Source organism: Phyllostomus discolor, chromosome 4 (genome assembly GCF_004126475.2).
Source record: "Phyllostomus discolor isolate MPI-MPIP mPhyDis1 chromosome 4, mPhyDis1.pri.v3, whole genome shotgun sequence".
Lineage (NCBI taxonomy): Eukaryota > Metazoa > Chordata > Mammalia > Chiroptera > Phyllostomidae > Phyllostomus > Phyllostomus discolor.
The window spans coordinates 56,457,661-56,479,613 of NC_040906.2; the positions used below are offsets into that span (position 1 = coordinate 56,457,661).

Below are 21,953 nucleotides of genomic sequence, written 5' to 3' on the forward strand. Positions count from 1 at the left end.
TTTTAGCTAGTCACCCAGCCTCCCTGGCAGTTCACTGAGGTCATGAATTGACTAGATTCTCCCAACAGATCTGAGTAAAAACAATATGTGCAACTCATGGGTCTTGTTTTTAAAAGTATCTTTTCCCTGGTGCTTTCTTGCCCCTACCCACTGGCAGGCATGTGAACATGGTGACAGGATACCAAAGAGCCAACCTTATGCACAGGATAGAAATCGTGTGTTCAGTATGGCAGACCAAGAGGATAGAATTAGCCGAGCTCCCCAAACCAGGGATCCACCAGCTCAGCAGTGGATTAGACCCTTATATTTAGAGAGAAATAAACTTCTACTTTGTTTAAATTACATAATAAGCTTAAGAATAAACTCTATTCTTTAATGTAGCTAAAGCTACATTATTTTGTTATCAAACTAATATATAGATACCAAAAAAAGGTTATATAAATGTTTCCTTTTAATATATATTATCTTTTAAATTTTTTAATATATATTATTTTTAAAAAGTACATATTTTGATTCTTACAAAAATGTAGGGACCCAGAACTAACCAATGGAGAGATCTATAAAGCCAAATGAGAGTGAGGAAGGCTTATCTGGGAGATGACATGGTGGAAAGTACAGGTATAAAAGAATGTGAGTGGGCAGTTAGAATTTAAATATATATATATATATTTATTTGCAAAGAAAAACTTTTTTGCATTCAATTTGAGACACACTCTCTTTTCTGACTGTCACAGTAACTCCAGAAGTTATTTTTTAACGTGGAAAATACAGTAGAATTGTAGTAAGATGGATATTAGGAGACATTTTAAAATAGAAGAGGAAGACCAGCAGAGAGTAGTTCTGTTTGCCTTTCAAGATTTGTAAGAGTAGGGGAATGTGATAAATGATTTGAAGAAAATTCTCTAAGTAGTAAAGCTAAAGGCTCTGAAGAGCAAAATAAACATTCTCCTCTGTAGAAACAGTTAATGGCACACATAGAAATAGCAAGTGGGAAGTCACAACAGCAAGAGCAAAGACTAAAGGAGGCCAAAGCAACACACATGCACACGTGCACACAGGTACAAAGACTAAAATGTGGTGAGGCTATAAGAAACATTAATATTTTAAAAGATTTTACTTATTTTTAGAGAGAGGGGAAGGAAGGGAGAAAGAGAGGGAGAAAACCATTGATATGTGAGAGAAACATCCATTGGTTGCCTGTTGCCCACCCCCAACCAGGGACCTGGCCCACAACCCAGGCATGTGCCCTGACCTGGAACTGAACCAGTGACCTTTCAGTTCACTGGATGACACCCAACCCACTGAGCCACATGAGCCAGGGCAAAAGATCCTTGTCTTAAATTCTCTTTCATAAAGAAATATTATTTGTAATTAAATAAAAATAAAACAGCTCAAACTTCCCATCATCCATAAAACCTTTTTGGTCCAGACTCCTTTAAACAATAATATCCTGCCTCTGTGATGCCTCACACATTTTTTCTTATTTCTACTGACTCATTTTATGCTCTATTAAAAATTGTTTGCATCTTCCTTTCTCATCAGTAAAACTAGGAGTTCCTTGAGGACCAGGCTATCTTTTGCTTCCTTGTGTCTTTCATTCTTAGTGTAGCAAATGGAGGAATACTTGAGGAAAATTGTGCCTGCTGGGAGGAAAGTGAGAAGAAATGCCAGAAAAGAAAGCCAGAGTTGGCATAAATGGTGTTTCAATAAAAAGACTGAAGGAGGCAGGCAGAACACAAATAATAATATTTTGGTAGTACGCCTGCTGTAAAAGCTGCCAAGAGCAGCTGTGGTCGGACAGACTCCGCACAGCACCCAGGACGACAGTGATCCAAGACTGCTTACCAAGAACTGATACTCATTTAGTTTGGTTTCTGATTTCCTGCTTAAGATGTATCATAATGTGACCATACTCTTACATACTTTTACAATGGAGAAAATAAGGTAAGAGAGTGTGGTTACTATACAGTAGTCATATCACTCCTACAGTGTAAATTTGAAGAAAACCAGACTAGAAAAAGGTCAGCTAAAGTATTAATCATTAGAAGATTAATCATTAATCATTGTGTAATCATATATACACACACACATATATAATGATTAATTCATGTATATATACATATCACATATATCACACGCATACATATATATGAAAGGATGAAAATGGGGGATGATAAACAAAGCTTGAGGCCATTTAATCCATAGACAACATTGACATTTTGGCTGTAGAAAAGTAATTATAATGTAATATTCTTCAGATAAATTCCTTCCATAAAAATTTGTGAGTATCCTTTGAATGAGGAGGCACCTTAGAAATGCCAAGTGTGAGATGTCAGTCACTGCATTTACAGCACACCAATACTATTGTACCCACAGGCTTACATTACAGAATTCAGTGGAAAATTATGGGATGTGCTTGCAATATTTCATGAATTCTATGGTAATATATAAATAAGATCTTTCCTGCTTTATTTACCTGCTGAAAAATTGTTAAACAAAATAAACATTTATGTAATTTTGATTTGGACAAAGTAATCTATTTGGAAGTGATAGACATATATGAGATAATAATAAGTACTGAATGGTCTACCTTGTCAACCCCATTGGGCATATTCTTATTTCTGAATAAATCATATTTTAGTATGTAGAGCAATGGGTTTCATTGTTAAGACTGAGGTTCCCTTTTGATATTGTTTTTACCGTCCCCTATATGATATTTTAACTGGGTGATACATGGAAAAAGCTGCTTTGGAATTGTAATTACAACAGCATCTGCATATATTTCCAAAAATAAAAAATTAAAAAGTCGCTATACTGTATTTCACTCTTTTTTCCTATTTTTCAACAGTGGATGATCAGGTAATTTAGATAATTTTTGGAAGGCTTATATAGGCATAAGCTCTGGCAGGATCAAATTGATCAAAAAGAAAAACTGTAAAATTTTAAAGTGCTTATGTACTTTTATCCTGTAACATTTATAGAAAGCTGTGTAATGAGTAATTATTAACTGCAAAGCTGCCTTTAATACTACTTTTTAAAAATTTTGCAATTTATTATTTTTTGCTTATATGATATATAAAATCCCGAAAAGCAAGAGGAAAAAAAAAACGGTTGTATTTTTGGGTGTGCCTAGCCATTGTTAATATAACAAGAATGGTTTGTGCAACATCAATGTAACCTGGCAGCCAAGGAGAGTGAACTGGAATGTGCATGAGTGAACAATGACGACTTCCCTATACTAGTCAATGGTGGCAGTAGACACTGTTGAAGAAGCATGGTGGCCTTCACATTCAAAAAGACTGAGTGAGTTGAGCAACAAATCTGCATCAAATTTTGCGTTGAGCTTGAACATTCCTCTGTGGAAACTACTGGGATGATTCCGAAGGCTTCCAGGGACGATTCAATGAGTGCAGTGAAAAATAAAAGCATGGCACAAATGCCTCAATGATAGTCGAGAATCTGTTAAAAGTGATTCATATTTTGGAAAGCCTGCAACAAGCAGAATGCCTGAGAATGTTGAAATATCAAATCACTCAGGTGACTTAACCCCTCTACAGCCCACATTTGGTGTCCTGTGACTTCTACCTTCTCCCAAAACTAAAATCACCTTTGAAAGAGAAGACATTTCAGACTATCAAAGAGATTCAGGAAAATCATGATGGTACAGCTGATGGTGATGCCAACAAAGGATTTTGCAGTGTTTTGAACAGGGGAAGAGACACTTGAAGAACTGTGTGGGGCCTCAAGGTGTCTACTTTGAAGTGGACTGAAGTATCATGGTCCTATGTACAACATTTCTTGTATTTTCTTTAATAAGTGTCTTTATTTTTCATATGACATGGCTGGATTCTTTCTGGATGGGCTATATATATACCTTCATCTGAGAATTTTTCTTTGATTTCCAAGCCTTACTCTTATTAAGAGTTTATTCCTGACAACCAGCATAATAAGCATAGCCTAATTAATAATTTAATAAATGACTTCATAATAAGTTTGAAAGAATTCTTTAAACCTTTTAGCTGTGGAATTTCTAAGTCCTTCTGACTTAGGTGATTGTATAAGAAATTCAGTGTCTTTATCAGATTGAGCAAGTTGAAAAATAACCCAGGTCAAAATTACCTATACCAGGACATTTGCCAGTGAATAAACTCTAGGACACAAGACAAGGATTTCTGAGCCTCCAACCCTTCTCTTTTTTATAATGCTTTACACTATGTGTGTAGAACTTCATAATTGATTCAAAAAGATTGTTCTCTCTTGTTATTTCTGCCATCTTCTCAATTTTTCCAGCAGCCATGAAGCAGAATATGGGGGCAGAAATCACATGTGGTCCCCAACAACCTAACTCACCAAGGAAGCATTGTGCACTGCCCAGGCTCACTACTAATGTAATGAAATATTCTGTGGTTCAATGTGATTTCATAGTTGTGCTCTTTGGATTGTGTGAATTTGACTCAAAAGGAGTTTAGGTAAGAAGGAAAAAGTACCTCGTGGTTTTTAATTTCAGAACTCAATAAATGAAAAAGTGGGACACAGAAGAGAGGATTTTCCCACAATAAGTCCCTCATCTAGTCTGTATCTTTCTTGGAACAATTTTAGGTAAAATTGTAAAATGGAAGAGATTGGCTTTAATTCTCTCTCTCTCTCTCTCTCTTTTTTTTTTTTTTTGCTTTTTTTCTTGATTTTATTGTAACAGTTCTTCTGTAATTCAGATAATGCAGAACACTACTATGGCACTATGCAGCTTCAGTTAGAGAAAGTCACTCATGCTATCTTGGGTGTGACTGGTAGTTTTATGACTTAAAGCCCTAATATTAATCATCCCAAAAGAAGGAATGAAAAGGATGGGTCTAAGAGAAAAGGAATGTGTTCCTAACATGTTACTGCATTTTTGAACAGCCTCCCAAACTCACACCACATAAACAACAACGTTTGTAAGGATAATGCAGCATAAACCTGCTATGTACTTCTTTTTCCAACCTGTAATGCAGCCATTTTCAACCTTCTTCATCTCATGGCACACATAAACTAATTACTAAAACTCTGCAGCACACCAAAAAGACATAATTTGCCAATCTCATAAAAAGAAAACATGTGTAATTTTGATTCATTCACACCAGACAGCTATTGCTGTGTTGGTTGTTGTCAATTTTTTATTTGACAATCTAAGGGAAAAGAAGTCAGTGTACCTGACTAAACAGTTAGGTATTGCATGTTTTAAAAATTCTTGGGGCACACCAGTGTGTTGCAAAACACCAACTGAAAATTGCTACTCTGATGCATCACCAAATCATTCTTTAAGCCCAACTCAGAATTTGGTTCTCTGAATAAATCCTTCATAATTGAACTCAGAGTATTTCCCATCCTTGTGAAGGCTATTATTTCTAGTACCCCCTAATCTTTCAACATACACAATTCGTCTGTGTGGGCACTAGGCAGGAGGAAGATGCAAAGGGGTAGCAAGGATATCCTCATGGTGGCTACACAATTACATGAAATAGTGTAATCTGTTTAAATGTCAATTTGTTTAGTTCTTGGTTCATATTGTCTTTCTTCTGCTATTCTTCCTCAACAGCAAGGGTGCCTAACTTTGTGAATTCAACTCCAGTTAATTGACATTCCTATTTGGGTATTAAATATTGTTGACAGCCACATTAATGAGATAATACACCTTGTTTTCCAAGAGGTACAAACAATACTCATAGCTTTTCTCAAGCAACTGCTTGAAGACAACACAGCAAAAAGACCTGCCACCACTATGTTGAAAAATCACAGATGGGATATATTTGTTGGTATAACATAAGTGACTATGAGCTGTGTACAAAGATCACTGAGCACCACACACTCTGAACTGTGCTTTTCTGCTACTGATATATGTTTTCATTTACTTATTTGCCCTCTAGCCAGTTTTTGTAATATCAAAGAATGTGATATTGTGGCTATCTGTTTGGGATTAGGGCTAGCTTCTGTCAATGGAGGAGAAAGATGCTGATCAGTAGTCAGTCTGGGATGGAGCCTGATGTTCATACCCAGATTCTAGCTACCTGAGCTAACTGACCATAAAGCAAACAAAAAGCATACAACAAAAGAAGGCTGAAAAATAGTTGAGAAATGTAAAAAAAGCAGGACTGTTAAAAAATACTTAAATGAAAATATTTACAAATTAGAACCCAAATTCTTTTAAAATTTCATTATAATGTAATTTTTCCCCAAACTTTTACGGTTTTCAGAATATGTAATGAGATAATGTTTATGAAAATATACAAAATATCATTTTATCAGTTAACACTAACATTTTATAAAAGAATAAAGTGCAAAAAAAATTAAAAGACACACAAAAAATGATGGATTTTAAAATAATTGTAAACTTAACCCAATAGTATTCTGGGAAATGTTTAACAACTGACTCCCCACAAAAATGCATACATTTATTATAAATTTTATTTGTATAAAGAATACATAGCCCATGATACATCAATAATGTTAAAATATACTCTTTATTGTAATTCCATTTAATCAATTGATTTTCAAAGGAACAGCTGTTAATTGATTTTTGCCTAATTTTTGCATCCATCACTACCTTCTGAGTGCCGATGAGAATGAGTGTGGTTCAGATAGGGGCCTGGTTTACATTTCTACTTAAGTAAATGAATGAGAGGAAAATGAAACATCAAACACACATAGAAACTTCATTTGTTCATCAATGATTTCTGAATGATCTCTTTGCTAAGCAGGATGATAGTTTGACTACTAGAAGAATATGTATTCAGCTTTTTTTTAGTGCGATACACAGTGTAAAATCTACAGAAATAACATAATTTTAAGTTTAATTTGTATTATTCACATTTTTCCTATTGCTTTCTTCACTCCATGCTATAAATACACAGATAAAACAAAAGAGCTATTTGAAATGTATTAAACAACATTTCTAAGAGGATTTCACTGTTTTCATGTTTATAACTAATATTTTCACTCACATGTCCTTAAACATTTGGAAAAGTGAATACAGGTTATATAGTACTATAAAATCTCTTTTACACATGCATAGTTTTATTATTCAGGAATTCTAAGGTAATTGATTTTGATGCTCTATAAAAAAAACAGTTTTGAAACTGGAGAACTAATCAATTACCAAGAATAACTATAAAATGTTTTTAAAATTTTTTATGTACAGAAAAAAGCACCTAATATTTTAGGAAGCATCTTGCAGTTTTATAAATATCACCTAGCAAATATACAGGTAATCTTTATTTTTTTTTAAATAAAGAGTTAAGCCCTGGCTATTGTGGCTCAGATGGTTGAGTGGGTTTGGTTTGCAGCCTCAGTTCCACCCATGAACCAAGAGTTCACTGGTTCAATTCCCAGTAAGGGCACATGCCTGGATTGTAGGCCAGGTCCCTAGTTGGGGGCATGCCAGAGGCAACTGATAGATGTATCTCTCACACATCAGTGTTTCCCTCCCTCTCTTTTTTCCTCCCTTCCCTAAATAACATCTTTAAAAACATAAAATAAAAAGTTAAAAGCAAGAGCAAATATAAATGTTTTTACTTTTTAGGCAATAAAAATAAAAGCTCTACAATGAAGACTTTAATTAAATCATTTGACGATTTGATTTATACTTAGAAAATGAAATCACACACATATAGATTTCTGCAAGTATTAAAATCAAGCTTAGCCCTGGCCAGGTGGCTCAGTTGGTTGGAGCATTGTCCCTGTACACCAAAAAAAGGTTGTGGTTTTGATTCCCCATCAGGGCACATACCTACATTGCAGATTCTACTGCAGGTTGGGGTGTATACAGGAGGCAACTGATCAATGTTTCTTTCTGATATCTATGTTTCTCTGTGTCTCTTTCTCTCTTTGTGTTTCTCTCTCTAAAATCAATAAACATATCCTAGTGTGAGGATCAAAAAATAGTAATAAAAATTTTTAAAAAATCAAGCCTAGATTTAAAACTACATATCAGGGAAGGAAAAGAAAGTTTCATTGATCAGGTCCTTGGAGGCTTCCATAGAAAGGTATATGGTTATGGGGGAAGGGCTGTCAAGGAACATGTGTAAAGGACACATGGACAAAGACAAAGAGGGGTAGGATTGAGGGTGGCAGGTAGGGGTGGCTGGGGAGGGGGATGTGGTGAGGGGAAAATGGAGACAACTGTACTTGAACAACAGGAGAGAGAGAGATTGAGAGAGAGAGAAAAGAAAGATGTATGGTTAAGAGTTCAAACACTGGACACTGGAGTGAGGCTGACTTGAGTTTGAACTTGGTTCTGCCACTTAGAGGGCCCTGGAATAGTCAGTTTCATCATCTGGAAAATTAGGATTAAAAGTAATACCCATTTCCTAGGATTGCTGTCAGAATTGCGTGTTAATACATGTCCAGAGTAGTGGTACACATTTTTAAAAATCTCACACCTCTTTTACCATTTGAAAAGAAATCTACCTTTTTTATGAGGTTATAATAGACTCCATCTCTTAACTGGAAAGTTTAAGAGATGCTAACTGCAACAGTAGTAATTGGTTCTATAACGCATAGTTTTATTTAGCACTCAATTCCTCTCTGCGCAGTGTGCCTGAGTCAAGTAGGCCTCCACCCTGCAATGCTTCCTCCCTGCTTGCTATCCCTTTCCCTTTCCTAAACCTATATTTGAGCACATAAGTATACAATTTCAGTTCAATCAACTGCATTATCTTCTCTTCCCCCCTCCTTCCTTCCCTCTCTTAGACATTTGAGCTTTAAGTTACTGTTTCTTCTAGTAAATTGTCCTTGATTAATGCTATGGAAAAATTTCCAGAAATACCTGTGCCAACATTTATTTCTCTGTCTTGGTATTTACATACAAGTCACGCTTTATTGATGTTCTGATAATGCCTAGAGTTCAGGAGAATAAGTCCAAAAGACATCAAACACTTCCTGTGACTATTTCCCATAAATTTCATCTTGGAGTGCCCTCATAAAAGCTCTCACATGTTTCCATTAAAATGGTCTACAAGAGAGCTTCTCTGCAAATGGCTGATGCTAATGAGTCTATGGATATTTTTAAAGCCTGATGTGGTCAATCAAAGGGGAGGCAGCTGCCAAGACAGCTCTTCTCCCCAGCTCTGAAGCTCTTACTGCAGGGAGGGAGGCCTCGCTGAGAGGCACCCCACACCCTTGTCTTACTTCTTCAGTCATAACAATGTCAGCATCTCTTTTTCCTAGTGCTTTCACTCTAACGAGAAAATACCACTCAGAAAAACACTAAGTGGTTCAGCTTTAGAAAAAATCTAACAGGACAAAGTTCTGACTATTAACCATATCATTTGGATATAAAGGTTTATGACTCCAATATGAAAAGCTGTATGCATGAAAGAGTTAGTAAGCAAATACAGCTTATTCTTTGAACCTGAGCCTTTAATGTTCATCAAGCTTCTCTCATTTAAAATGGAATCTATGTGTTATTTTATTAGTTAGCACATTTTATATTTTCTGAATTGGATACAAACTGTTAAGAGATGTTTTCAGAAGTGTGAAAATTGATGTTAGAATGAGAAAGGCTAATAATGCTGTTTTCTACAATAATTATGAGAAAAAAATAATATTATAAAAATACAGGATCCAGAGTCAGACTGACATAAAGATCCAAAACTAGCCCCACTACTTATTAGCTTTGTGATGCTGGGCGGCTACTTGAAATCAGCACCAGATGGTTCCTAGGCTGTGCTAAGTACGTAAGATCATGCGTAAAATGTTAAGCGCAGTAACTAGCATTGAATGTTTAATGAAAAAATCAATAAATGACAGTTATTACTGTTGCAATTATTATTCTGAGCCCTTATGATATTTTAGGAATCATTCCTGCCAAAATGCAGAGTATATGCTGGACATTTTACTTCCATAATTACTGTGACTGAATCTCAGAATGTCCCCTGAGTAATGTTCCATTACCTAGACCAGGAGTAGAAAAGAGGTATTTGGTAAACTGAATATAGACTGAATATAGAAGAATTCCCTGCATTAGATAGGTTTATTGTTATCACTGCTACTAGTGAATAGAAGCCCTGGGGAAGGTACACTCTGGATCCACCCTGCCCTCTTGTCACACACCTGGTAGCTTTCTCACAGTGATGACTTGCCTGGATCTGAAGATATTTGGATTTGCACCCTTAACCTAGATCTCTGCCAGACTTCTCTCCCAGTCTACCAAAAACAGACCTGTTCTCTGTATAGGTAGCTTTCCAGAATAACTTTCTAACAAAGTTTGCATTGCCCATCATTGAGAACATCATCAACATCATCAGCATCATCATCATCATCATCATCATCATCATAGCTAACATTTTTGGGGCATTTACTAAATATCAAGTAAAATGCAAAACATTTTGCCTGCATTCACACTTTTAAGCCAACATCAAACTTATAACATAGCTACTATTTTTCAATCTATATTTACAGCTGAGGAAACCAAATGTCAGAGATGTTATACTACTTGCCTCTGAGTTGACAATCTTTGATGAGAATTTGGGAAATTAGGCATTTTGAATCCAGACATTACATTTTTAACTACTAGAGAGAACTAGATAGGATGTATATGTGGATTTTTAAGAGTCACCTCAAAGGAATGGTGGGAATTTCAGTCATGTAGTTGGAACAATATTTTAGGACAGAAAAGCCTCTTAAAATATGCTGCCTAAATGCCTGAATATTCTGTTGACAAGTAGGGTTAACCTCACCAATATTAAAATAGAATTAGCACATAAATGAGACTAATGTAGACATTTAGTTTTATAAATAACATTTCATGATATTGACTGACTATGCATTTTAGAAACGTTTCAGATAAATCATTTCTTCTAATTCTTCATTCCTTTATGACTTTCCTTTGAAATTTTGAGTTAGAATATTCCTTTATAGTGATGAGATATTTCAGAGTGCTCACTTACACATTTTAGCTACAGAATTTTTAGCTAAAGACAGCTTTGAAGATAATTTTTTAAAGTCATTAAGTAAATGAATATTCTAATTATTTTTCCAATATCTCACTATCAATGTACCAACATACACAACTCCTTACTCCAACCATCATCATTTATTTTTACTCAGTCCTGCTTTTATTTATTTGTTTGTTTTAGAGAGAGGAGAAGGGAGAAAGAAGGAGAGGTAGAGAAATATCAGCTCAGGAGAGAAACACTGATTGGTCACCTACTGTATGTGCCCTGACTGAGGGACCAAACCCACAACCTAGGTTAGTGCCCTGACCGGGAATCAAACCTGAGACCTTTCGCTTTGTGGGATGACGCCCATCCAAGACAGATCAGTCAGGGTTGTCTTACATTATTAAACTATAATTTTTTATAGTTCTAATATACTATATTTTGAGTGCATTATCTGTTTAATCAAGACATCTCAAAACAAAATTAATTAAAATAATTCACAAAATTTTCTTTTTGTTGTTGTTAAATCTACAAGCTAAAAGCACCAAAATGGAGCATTCTACTGGACCTTATATATAGGTACATTAATGGTACATAAGCATTAAGTTCACACAAAGATATCCTCAAATATAGTGCTATAAATAACTCAAGCAAAGTAGGAGGACTATCAAAGGCATATCACATTTGGAGAAAAGAAGGATTACCTGAATCTTATGCAAATTCTAATATCTAATCTCACATTTTCCAAATGACGAACCAAGTTAAATGATTTAACCATGGTCAGACCTACTAAGAACCAAAACTAGATTGGGGATCCTCTGGCTTCCCAATTTTGGCTTTTTCAGTTGTTACAATTTGAAGGAATTCGCAGTAAAGTCCTATTCACAGATAATCAGCTGATGTGCTCGGGAAAGAAAAATCATAGCAAACCTAAATATTTTTCTTTCACAATGGCTCCTAAACACAAGCAACCACTTCGCTGATAATCAACTAAAGAAATAATATTCTATTTTAACACGAATGGAGGAAAAAAAGGTCATGGGCTGTATATTGTATTTCAGAGGCACAGAAAGAATTTCCGGTCTTGATTTTTCTCAATGTCATTGTGCAGCCTGGAGCCTAATACCAGGAAAGACATGGTTCCCTACATTTTAGAACCTAGGAAATGAATTTGTGTAAAAGGATTTACAGAAAATATCTGGCAATTTCACTTGTCTATCACTGTGGACATGATGAAGGCTCTGAATGAATATATTAAATTTTGTTCTACTTAATGACCAAAATTAGCCTGGGAGTTTCTAACGTGCTACAGGCCTCTTCTGCTTTTCTTTATTAGAAATACACTGGTAAACGAGACAGATACAGAAAAGCAGGCAAATATACTATAAAAGAATTGCAGACTGTGGAATGCACTCTGAAAGAAAAGAAAATAATTGGATACGGATAGTGGCATGACACATAGATTTTATCCCAAGTGAAAGGTATGTGCAGCTTGTTAAAAATCATAAAGTATTTTTAGCCTCCAGATAAAACATGCATTTACCACCTATAATTAATGGATATTAATATTCTGCCATATTTACTTCTGATTGCTCCTTTTAAAATATAAATAAAAGTGAGAAAGTACAGTTGAAGCACCCCCCACCCATTCTTATACACTTTATACCTGGAGTACCAATCCCCACATTTAAATAGGAAAATGAACTGATCCACTACACTTTTGCATAGAGAAGAACCCGAGACTCCAGAGACAAAAAGCAGAGAAAGCAGCTGGAAGGCTCCTACAGCAGAGCAGGAGAGATGAAAGTTTTATGTACTTGGGTGGTACAAAACAAATGGGAAGAAGTGGACAGACTCAAGACACATCTATAATGTATGACTGTGGGAGAAAGAGCAAATACATAAGACAAAAAGAACTTAAAACAGTTTGCAGGCTGAAATAGAGATAAATCTAACAAGTTTAGCTTTTTTATAAAGGCTAAATATGAGATCTTGATCCTGAGTTTAAACCAGACCAAATGACAACTAAATGAACTGTACTTAAATGAGGGCTGTCTGGAAAAAGTCCAGCCATTGTTAATATAATGAGAAGGTGCATGATGTCAGTGTAACCTGGCAGCTTCGAGAGTGTACTGGAATGTGCATGCATGAATAATGATGACGTCACTGTACTAGTCAGTGGAGGGAGGCAGATGCCACTGAGTGAGTATGTGTACTGTGTGGCCGTCACATTGAAAATGACTGAGATAATAGAGCAACAAATCTGCATGAAATTTTGCATTAAGCTTGAATGTTCCTCTGTGGAAACTATTCACATGATTCTGAAGACTCAGATGTGGGCAACTGATGATTGGCAGCTTCATCATGACAACACGCCCGTTCATGCATTACATCTCGTGGAGAGCTTTATGTTGAAAACATCAAATCATGTAGGTGACTTAGTCCCCCTATAGCCTAGATTTGGTACCCAGCAACTTCTGGCTTTTCCCAAAACTAAAATGACCTTTGAAAGGGAAGAGATTTCAGACTGTCTATGAGATTCAGAAAAATATGATGGGGCATTTGATGGTGACTGGAAGAACTGAGAGTTCCAAGGTGCCTACTTTGAAGGGGACTGAGGTGTCACTGTCCTATGTACAACCTTTCTTGCATCTTGTATCTTCTTCCATAAATGTCTCTATTTTTCATATTACGTGGTTGGATAGCTTCTTTACAGAGCCTGTATAATATTAGTGATCTGACTTGGTGATGCCTGTTTTCCTAGCTGATTCAGAGGATGCTGAAGGTGAAAGCAACCTGGATTCCCTGAAGTGTGTTATGTTGCTCCTGCATGAAGAGTTGCACAGTACCCAATTAAACAGTGGTGTTTCTGCTTGGGAAAGCCACATATAAGCAAATGAAACCTGAAAGGAATGTGTTAGGAATATTATAATTGGACCCTATTTAAGATACAGTTTGGTCTGCAGCCATACTATCCTGAATACACCTGATCTTGTCTAAAATGCAGTTCAACATTACATGCAATGTATTAGAAATACAATGTATTTGAATACAACAACCAATAAATCAGAATCTTGATATATCACAATCATAAATTAATGTTAGCTTGTAAATTGGTATTTATTTCCACTAATGTTCATGCCATTATGAAGTCCCAAAATATATGTATTTTTTTTCATTTATATGGTTTAGTTGTACCAAAAAAGGACATCCTTTACATAGCTAAATGTTATTTATCAAGTATTTAATAGTAATTGAACCAGACCATCTAAGTACTGAGAAGAACACAAGCTTAGGCTCCATAAATCTCCAGAAAAGATAAGGTGTGTAAGCAAATAACGTGTAAAACAGAGTACAAAACAAAGAAAAAAATAAATGGGATGACATCAGACTAAAAAGCTTCTGCACAGTGAAAGAAACCATCAACAAAATATGTATGAGAGAACATATTTGCCAATGATACATCTGTAAAAGGTTAATTTCCAAAATATGTAAAGAACTTGCACAACTCAGCACCCGAAAGACAAACAATCCTATTAAAGAATGAGCAGAGTACCTGAATACACACTTCCCCAAAAGGGACATACAGTTGGCCAACAGATATGCAAACATGCTCAACGTCACTAATCTTCAGAGAAATGCAAATTAAAACCACAGTGAGATATCACTTCACACCTGTCAGAATGGCTACCATCAATAAGTTAACAAACAATGGCTGGTGAAGTTGTAAAGAAAAAGAGAACACTTGTGCACTGTTGGTGGGAATGCAGACTGGTGCAGCTACTATGGAAAACAGTATGGAATTTCCTCAAAAAAAAAAAAAAAAAGAAAAAAGAAACTGCCTTTTGACTCAGAGATTTCACTTCTGGGACTATATCCTAACAATCCCCAAAATACCTATTTGAAACCATATATGTACCCCTATGTTCATAGCAGTGTTATTTACAATAGCCAAGATCTGGAAACAGTCCAAACACCTATCAGTAGATGAGTGGATAAAAAAAACGGATATATTTACAGAATGGAATACTACACAGCCATAAAAAGGGAAAAAAATCTTACCTTTTGTGACAGCATGGATGGACCCAGAGAACATTATGCTATGTGAAATAAGCCAGTCAGAGAAAGACAAATACCATATGACCTCACTTACATATGGGATCTAATGAACAAAATAAACTAACAAGCAAAACAGAAACAGAAACATGGATACAGGGAACAGACTGACAGCTGTCAGAGGGAAGGGAAGTAGGGGATTAGATGAAAGAAGGAAGAGGGATTAGCTAAAAAATATAGATGCATAACCATGAACATGGACAACAGTTTGTTGATGGCCAGAGGGAAGAGGTGGATGAATGGGCAAAGGGGAAAAATGGGGATCTGTGTCAACAATAAAAATAAAGTTAAAAGAAAAAGAATACAGTAAGTGTTGGAGAAGTGCTAACGTGCTATTAGGCTGTGAGTTTCTACAGGAAATGATCGTGTCTCATTTACTTTTACATTTCTAGCTCCTAGTACTAGTACAGTGAATGTCACGTATTAAATGCTTAATAAGTGTCCATTCATTCATCTATTATACAAATATTAAGTGCTTACTAGATGCTAAGCATACAAAGTTCCTGTCTTTGATCAGCTTACACTCATTCCTTCCAAATTCATTTTGAGTGACCTGCTTAAAGGTAGGAGGTAAGGACATGCAGAGAAGGACAAATACGAAGGCAGGGTTCATGATGATGAGAAGACAAGGAAATGTGCTGTGCATGAGGTAGGCGATGGAGTGACTTAACATCTAATGATTCAACTGGTCCGTGTCTAGTGTTTAGATAACATGACATAGTATACAAAACAAAATATAGTAGATATCCAACTGCTTCCTTCTGATCTGACAAGGCCTGGCTAATTGGTTCTTTTCCAAGGGGCTGCAGAGTCTGGGAATTTCTTAATGTAAGAGTAGATTTTCAGAGGTGTGCTGACCTTGCTTATTTACTCCTCCTTGGACATGACTCTAACTTAAAATGCTATTTGGGCCTTGTTCTTAGAATCATATTTTCACAGAGTAGAAAGGAGTTTTTGAGGGTCATGTGGTTTTCTACCTTCTGAAAGTTAAAAACTTTCCCTTACAAAACTGTGATCGATTTTTGCCTGAACATTCCTCCATATACTGAAAACTGATTCAGGGGTAGATCACTACATCTGTGTTTGCTATAGTAAATTCTCAAGTTAATACCACAATGCTGGGTAGACATGATCTGTCACTGTTATCTCCAAGCTGTACTTGCTACTTGTAGCTTATCAGTTTGACCTGTCTGAAAGCACCTAGCACTGAGCCTGTAACAGATACATCTGACTGTTAATTTCTACTTTTATAAAATGGGTAAAATAATGGCTCCTAATACACAACAATTTTTTGATATCAGATGAATTCAAGAATATGAAAGCATTTTAAATTAGAAAGTCTTTTTTTAAAGATTTTATTTATTTATTTTTAGAGAGGGAAGGGAGGGAGAAAGAAAGAGAGAGAAATATCAATGTGCGGTTGCTAGGGGCTGTGGCCTGCAACCCATGTATGTGGCCTGACTGGGAATCAAACCTGCAACATTTTGGTTTGCAGCCTGCGCTCAATCCACTGAGCTATGCCAGCCAGAAATTAGAAAATCTTACCCCTTCAAAAGACCTGCCTTTATGTGCATTTAGAATACCTACCCTTTTCCTTCTTGATATTTTAACTTCCTAAACACTATACATTTATTTGTAGAAGCACCCTGTTTCAGGAAAAATAATGTGTTCCTTTTATTCATGTGAAGTGCCAAGAACCTTGAGAGGACAAAACAATCAGTCCTCCCTGAGGTTTTCTGTAGCTCTCCTTTTGACAGCGCTCAAGCACAGGCTGATTGGCTACAGAGCCACAGGGATTTGATGAAGCAAAGTGTTCTGTAGCAGTACAGAATCCAGCTGCTTCTGTCTCAAGGGAAGTATAAGATACGACCTTGATTGGTCTCTCTCAGGTATGCTTATTTGCCTAGCAAACCTCAGAAGTCCACGGAAAAAGGTATAAGCCTTTACTGATTTGTATTTTGAAGCTTTCATTATCATAATGCGCTGTGGTGCAAAATGAGTATCTTTAGAAAAACCTTAGAACAGCATGGAATTTTCTACTACCATAGCTTACTGACATGTTCCAAGCAATTTTATCAGTTCCTGTATTTGTAAAGATAACAAAATGTTATGTTACACAATATGTTAGTGCTTATAAAGTACTAAGTATACAGGATATTTTAAATTTGAAAGATGAGTTCATGATGAATAAGATTGAAATAGCCATAAAAATCCTTCTTTATTCTAAGATAATCATTTTTATTTATTTCTTTTATTTCTGAAGGTACAAAATATATTAAAGAAAGAGGATTCATCAATAATAACATTTCCAAAAGTCCATGTCCATCGATTCACATGCAGATAAGACCACTGCAGGTGAGGACCTTGATGGAAAAAGAAATAAACATTTTCTAAAAATTTGTGCATCACTTGTTGCACTAGCAAATAATGCAAATACATTTCTAGAAACAGAAACTCCTTTTACTCCTCTCATGCTGGTTAACATGCTCAGATCTTTTATTCAGGAAATATTTAGGTAGAATTTTAATCTTTTGATTCTTTGTTTTTTTTTTCTCTTCATAATATACATATGGTGAGCTAAGCTGGCTATTAAATGAAAACAGCACTTTCTGGTAAATCAAGCATTTTAATTGTCTTTAAAAATCATGAAAAATCTCAGTCAGGTTTCATTTAATACAAAATTAAACCAGCAATTTAGGAAACTAATCACTACCAACTACCATTGACAATAAATAATGAGTGAAGACATTTCAAAAACTTTTTGGACATCATAAAATATGTCTATTTTTTTCAGTGGGAAAAATAATTTCTGTTGGTCATACCGCAAAAGTCTTTACTAGTTAGCTGAAGTATTGCCTGATTTAGCTCACAGTCTGAACTAAAGTTATTTTAAATTTAAAACTCACTTGTTATGGAATACATATAATAGTAACAGAAATAAAAAGCAATAAATATGAAAATTTATCATCATTCTAATACTTCAACAAGTCAAGTCAGTTTCAGGTTTTAGGGCAGCTTAGCATTCTTTGCCCTTACACTAGAGGACTTCTCCTGATGGTATAGGTAAAATTTGTGTTCTGCTTTTCTTAATACTATCTCACCAGCATTCCACACATTGCCAGAAAATCTTCATGAATATCATGAAGAAGAATTAATTGTATATTGTTACCATAACCTAATGCACCATCTCCCCCCTTAGACATGCTACCTTCTTTTTCCCTGCCCCCAAACTGTTATTTGGCACTACCATGAAGCACCCACATTTTCATTTGATGCATCTTTCCCTTTTATTTGCAATGCTTCCCCTTTCAGATAATTATCTGAAGTATAGGCTTAAAGATATGGATATTATGGCTCTTATATTTCCAAAGTGCTTCCTAAATTTCACTACCACCATCAGTAACGTATGTACCTATGATTTGTGCTGAGACCTTCACCAGCACTTAAGTATTAGTATTTTTCATTGGATAGAGGATCACTAATTTCATGAAGATGAAATTTCCATGATTTCATACTAATGATATCTCATATTGTTTTAATTTGCATTATTACAATTGTTGTTAAATGCTTAAAAATAATTGCTAATAATTTTTTTCTATTTTGTAGATTATCTGTATGGTGTGTCTTGATATTTATCTAAAAAAATTAGACATTTCTTTAAACTACTTCTAGAAAATAACCCTATTCAATATTAACCACAATTTTTTTTCCAACATAGATATCAGTTTTACGTTTACTTGGGGCTTTTTTTTGTAGCAAGTAAGTTTAATGTTTTTGTATTATTAAATATGTTAAGTATATTGCAATGTGAGTTATTTTCTCTTACTTCAAAGGTTATATAATTATTTCACCAAATGCTTGATAAATACGCACCTTCCCCCATGATTTCTTTTAAAAATATATATCTCTATTTAATCCATCTGGAAATGTATTTTGGCATATGTTTGGCATATTTGTTACTTCATTTTCAAACTCTAATCCCACAACCATTTATTAAATCCTCCTTCCCTTTCCCACTGTTCTATAATACTCTATTCTTATATTCTTATATATATTTAATTCTTGTATATAACATGTTGAGATTTTCTAAACTTTCCTAGATCTAGCCAGTACCAAAAAATTTAAATTATATAATTTTTTATTATGATTTCATGTTTGGAATGGCTTCTCAACATTTATGGTTTCTTTTTTAAAATATTCCTTTATTCTCATTAGCTTATTTTTCCAAATATATTTTTATCATTCTATCACCTTCTAAGAAAAGTCAGTTGACAATTTTATGGAGATCATCCTATTTTATTTATAAATAATATAAAAAGCTTTAATAGCTTTATTTATCATAATAACCAGAAAGATATGCTCTCTTCACTTGTTCAAGCATTCTTTTATAACTCATAATGAGTAGTATTTTAAAGATATGTCCAATAATATATGATTGGACATTGGATATGATATGTCCAATAATAATATATGATTAAAGGGCAGAATGAGATAATTAAAAAGTTGAAGACTATGGAGAACAAGTATATTTATCTGTAGGCTCAAATCCTGTGTGATCTTGGGCAGGATGTTTAGCCTCTCTAAGCCTCTGTAAATTGCAGGGAGTGGTACTTCAAGGATTATTATATAAAGAATTATTGTAACATACTGTGTACCCAGTAAGTATTAGCTCTGATCATAATTCTTATGATAATGTGTGTACTTGACATTTTTACAATGTTCTTTCATGGGAATTATGTCACCTACTCTGTGGATCTTCACAAAACTGTGTTAGGTGATAATGCCTTTGTTATTACCACTATTAATTTAAGACAACATTGGTAAAAATATTGCTTTTGAATCAAAAACATAAGACTATTCATATCATCACAACATATGTAGATGTATTTGTAGATCAGCTAGTGTCACACAATATCCTTGTCCCTAAATATTTTATGATTTTCCCTGCTATAATAGTTGTAATTGCCCTTTCACTATAATTTCTATTAGTTTTGCTTGCTTACCAGAAAGCTGTTGATTTTAGTATATTTGTTTCATGTTCAACAGTTTTATTGAATTCCTTATCAACCTCTTCAAAATATGATTAATTCTTCTGGTTTTCTGGGTTGTCACATTTCCAAAATAAATTCTATATTATAGAATCATATATTAATATAATCAGCTACTTAATCAAAAAATTTTTTTAAAAAGCTATGACTAGTTATCTATCATGATATCATGACATGCTACAATCTTTCTGTTGACATACATTCAAGAAGATTACTCAGTCATTACTAGCAAGTTTTCTTTAGCATGTAGACTATTCATGAATTTTTCTCATCATTCATTCTAACCTCATACTTTGGTAGGAAGGGATGCTGTTAAAGTGTGGTAGAAAAAAAAGGAATCAAAGAGAAGCCATACATTTTTTTTCTTTCTTTGTGGGCTTTAAACATTATTCTTGGGGATGAGAGAATAAAAGGATCAGTAGGAAAGAGGTCTAAACTGAATGTGCTTGAACACTTCGGAGAGTTTTGCTACTTTTTACGATCTCTTAATGCGTGGCTGGCTGAGCTCTTCTTTCTCATCCTGACCTAGACCTTCAACTCCCAAATATATCCCCTTTTCTCCCCTCCCAGAATATCCAGAATACTGTTTCAGCTATAGGAGGATGAATTGTGATGTGCCTGTACTTGTCTTTTCCCATCTATTCCCAGGGTTGGTGCTTCCTTTGAAAAGTAATAAATAATAATAACCATAATAATAAAAATAAAAATGTCACTTTTTCATTGAATCAGCTGATTAATACAACTGATTAATCCACTGCCAAAAGCAGCCTAAATAAAGGAATCCACTGTTGCCTCCAATATATCTCATTTCTGAAAAAATGATAAAGATGGTGCAATTATTTTCCCTGTAGAACCAGAAAATTAGCTTCAGGTATGGCACCCGTACTCACGGGGAAAATGATTAGAGGTGGACGGGTTGACACTGTCCCCGCTGTCAGCACTTTCGCTGCTGGACACTTCATCGTCTGATTCCCGCACGGAGGAGCAGGGTGAGGAGCCGTCAACTTCTTCAAACTTCCTCTTTAAAATTCCACTCATAGCTGCAGCACTGTCACATGTACCTGTAACAGGAACAGGAGCAACGGAGCATTGAAATGTTTGACCGCTGGATGTGTAGCCAAGGTCTCCAGAGTCATTTTTTTTATGTGGCTTTTATACACGAGCTGAGCTTTACCATGAAAGGATCACTAACCAGTTTTTCTCAAAAAATATTTTCAAATCAGCACAAATTACTTTAGATTAAATATGAGCATTGACCATTTTGGTTACCACAACGTATCATTTTTTTGACACGGTTCATCTTATTATGATACCTTTATTCATTTTTGTTGACAAGTTAAAAAAAAACAAAAAACCTGCCCTGTCTGTGTGGCTCAGTGGATTGAGTGCCAGCCTGTGAACCAAAGGATCACCAGTTCGATTCCCACTAAGGGCAGATGCCTGGGTTGTGGGCCAGGTCTCCGGTAGGGGTTGCATGAGATGCAACCTCACACTGATGTTTCTCTCCATCTCTTTCTCCCTCCCTGCCCCTCTTTCTAAAAATAAATAAAATCTTAAAAAAACCCTGAGTCCATAAAATTTTGCAATGAAAATAAATGCCATTGTCCCCCAAAGTCCTAAATGACTACTGCTTATAAAAATTTCATCTGGGAAAAAACAGATAAGTATGCAAAAAAAATCATACTCAAGTTTTAAAATGTAAGAACCCTAATTAACTGGGCACAGTGAAGCATATGAAATCAGTTCTAAATTCTAGGCAGTTTCCATTTCAATACTGCAAGCTCACAATAAGGTGAAATGTGTCCCCAGGATACCTAGTGGCTGAAGCTCTTTACCTGGCAGATAACACTGAGTGGGAAGAGTGAGTGGGGAGAGG

General features: G+C 35.2%; 1 protein-coding gene across 3 annotated transcripts in view; it reads right to left on the reverse strand.

The window, feature by feature from the left end:
• The window catches only part of CSRNP3 (cysteine and serine rich nuclear protein 3), a 198,359-nt gene that overhangs the window by 55,811 nt on the left and 120,595 nt on the right, over positions 1-21,953 (reverse strand). For all 3 annotated transcript variants that reach the window (XM_036023371.1, XM_036023373.1, XM_036023372.1), the window contains one exon: positions 20,968-21,138. In XM_036023371.1, the coding sequence (XP_035879264.1) occupies positions 20,968-21,115 (148 nt within the window). In that variant the 5' untranslated portion in view covers positions 21,116-21,138. The remainder of the gene's footprint in view (positions 1-20,967; positions 21,139-21,953) is intronic.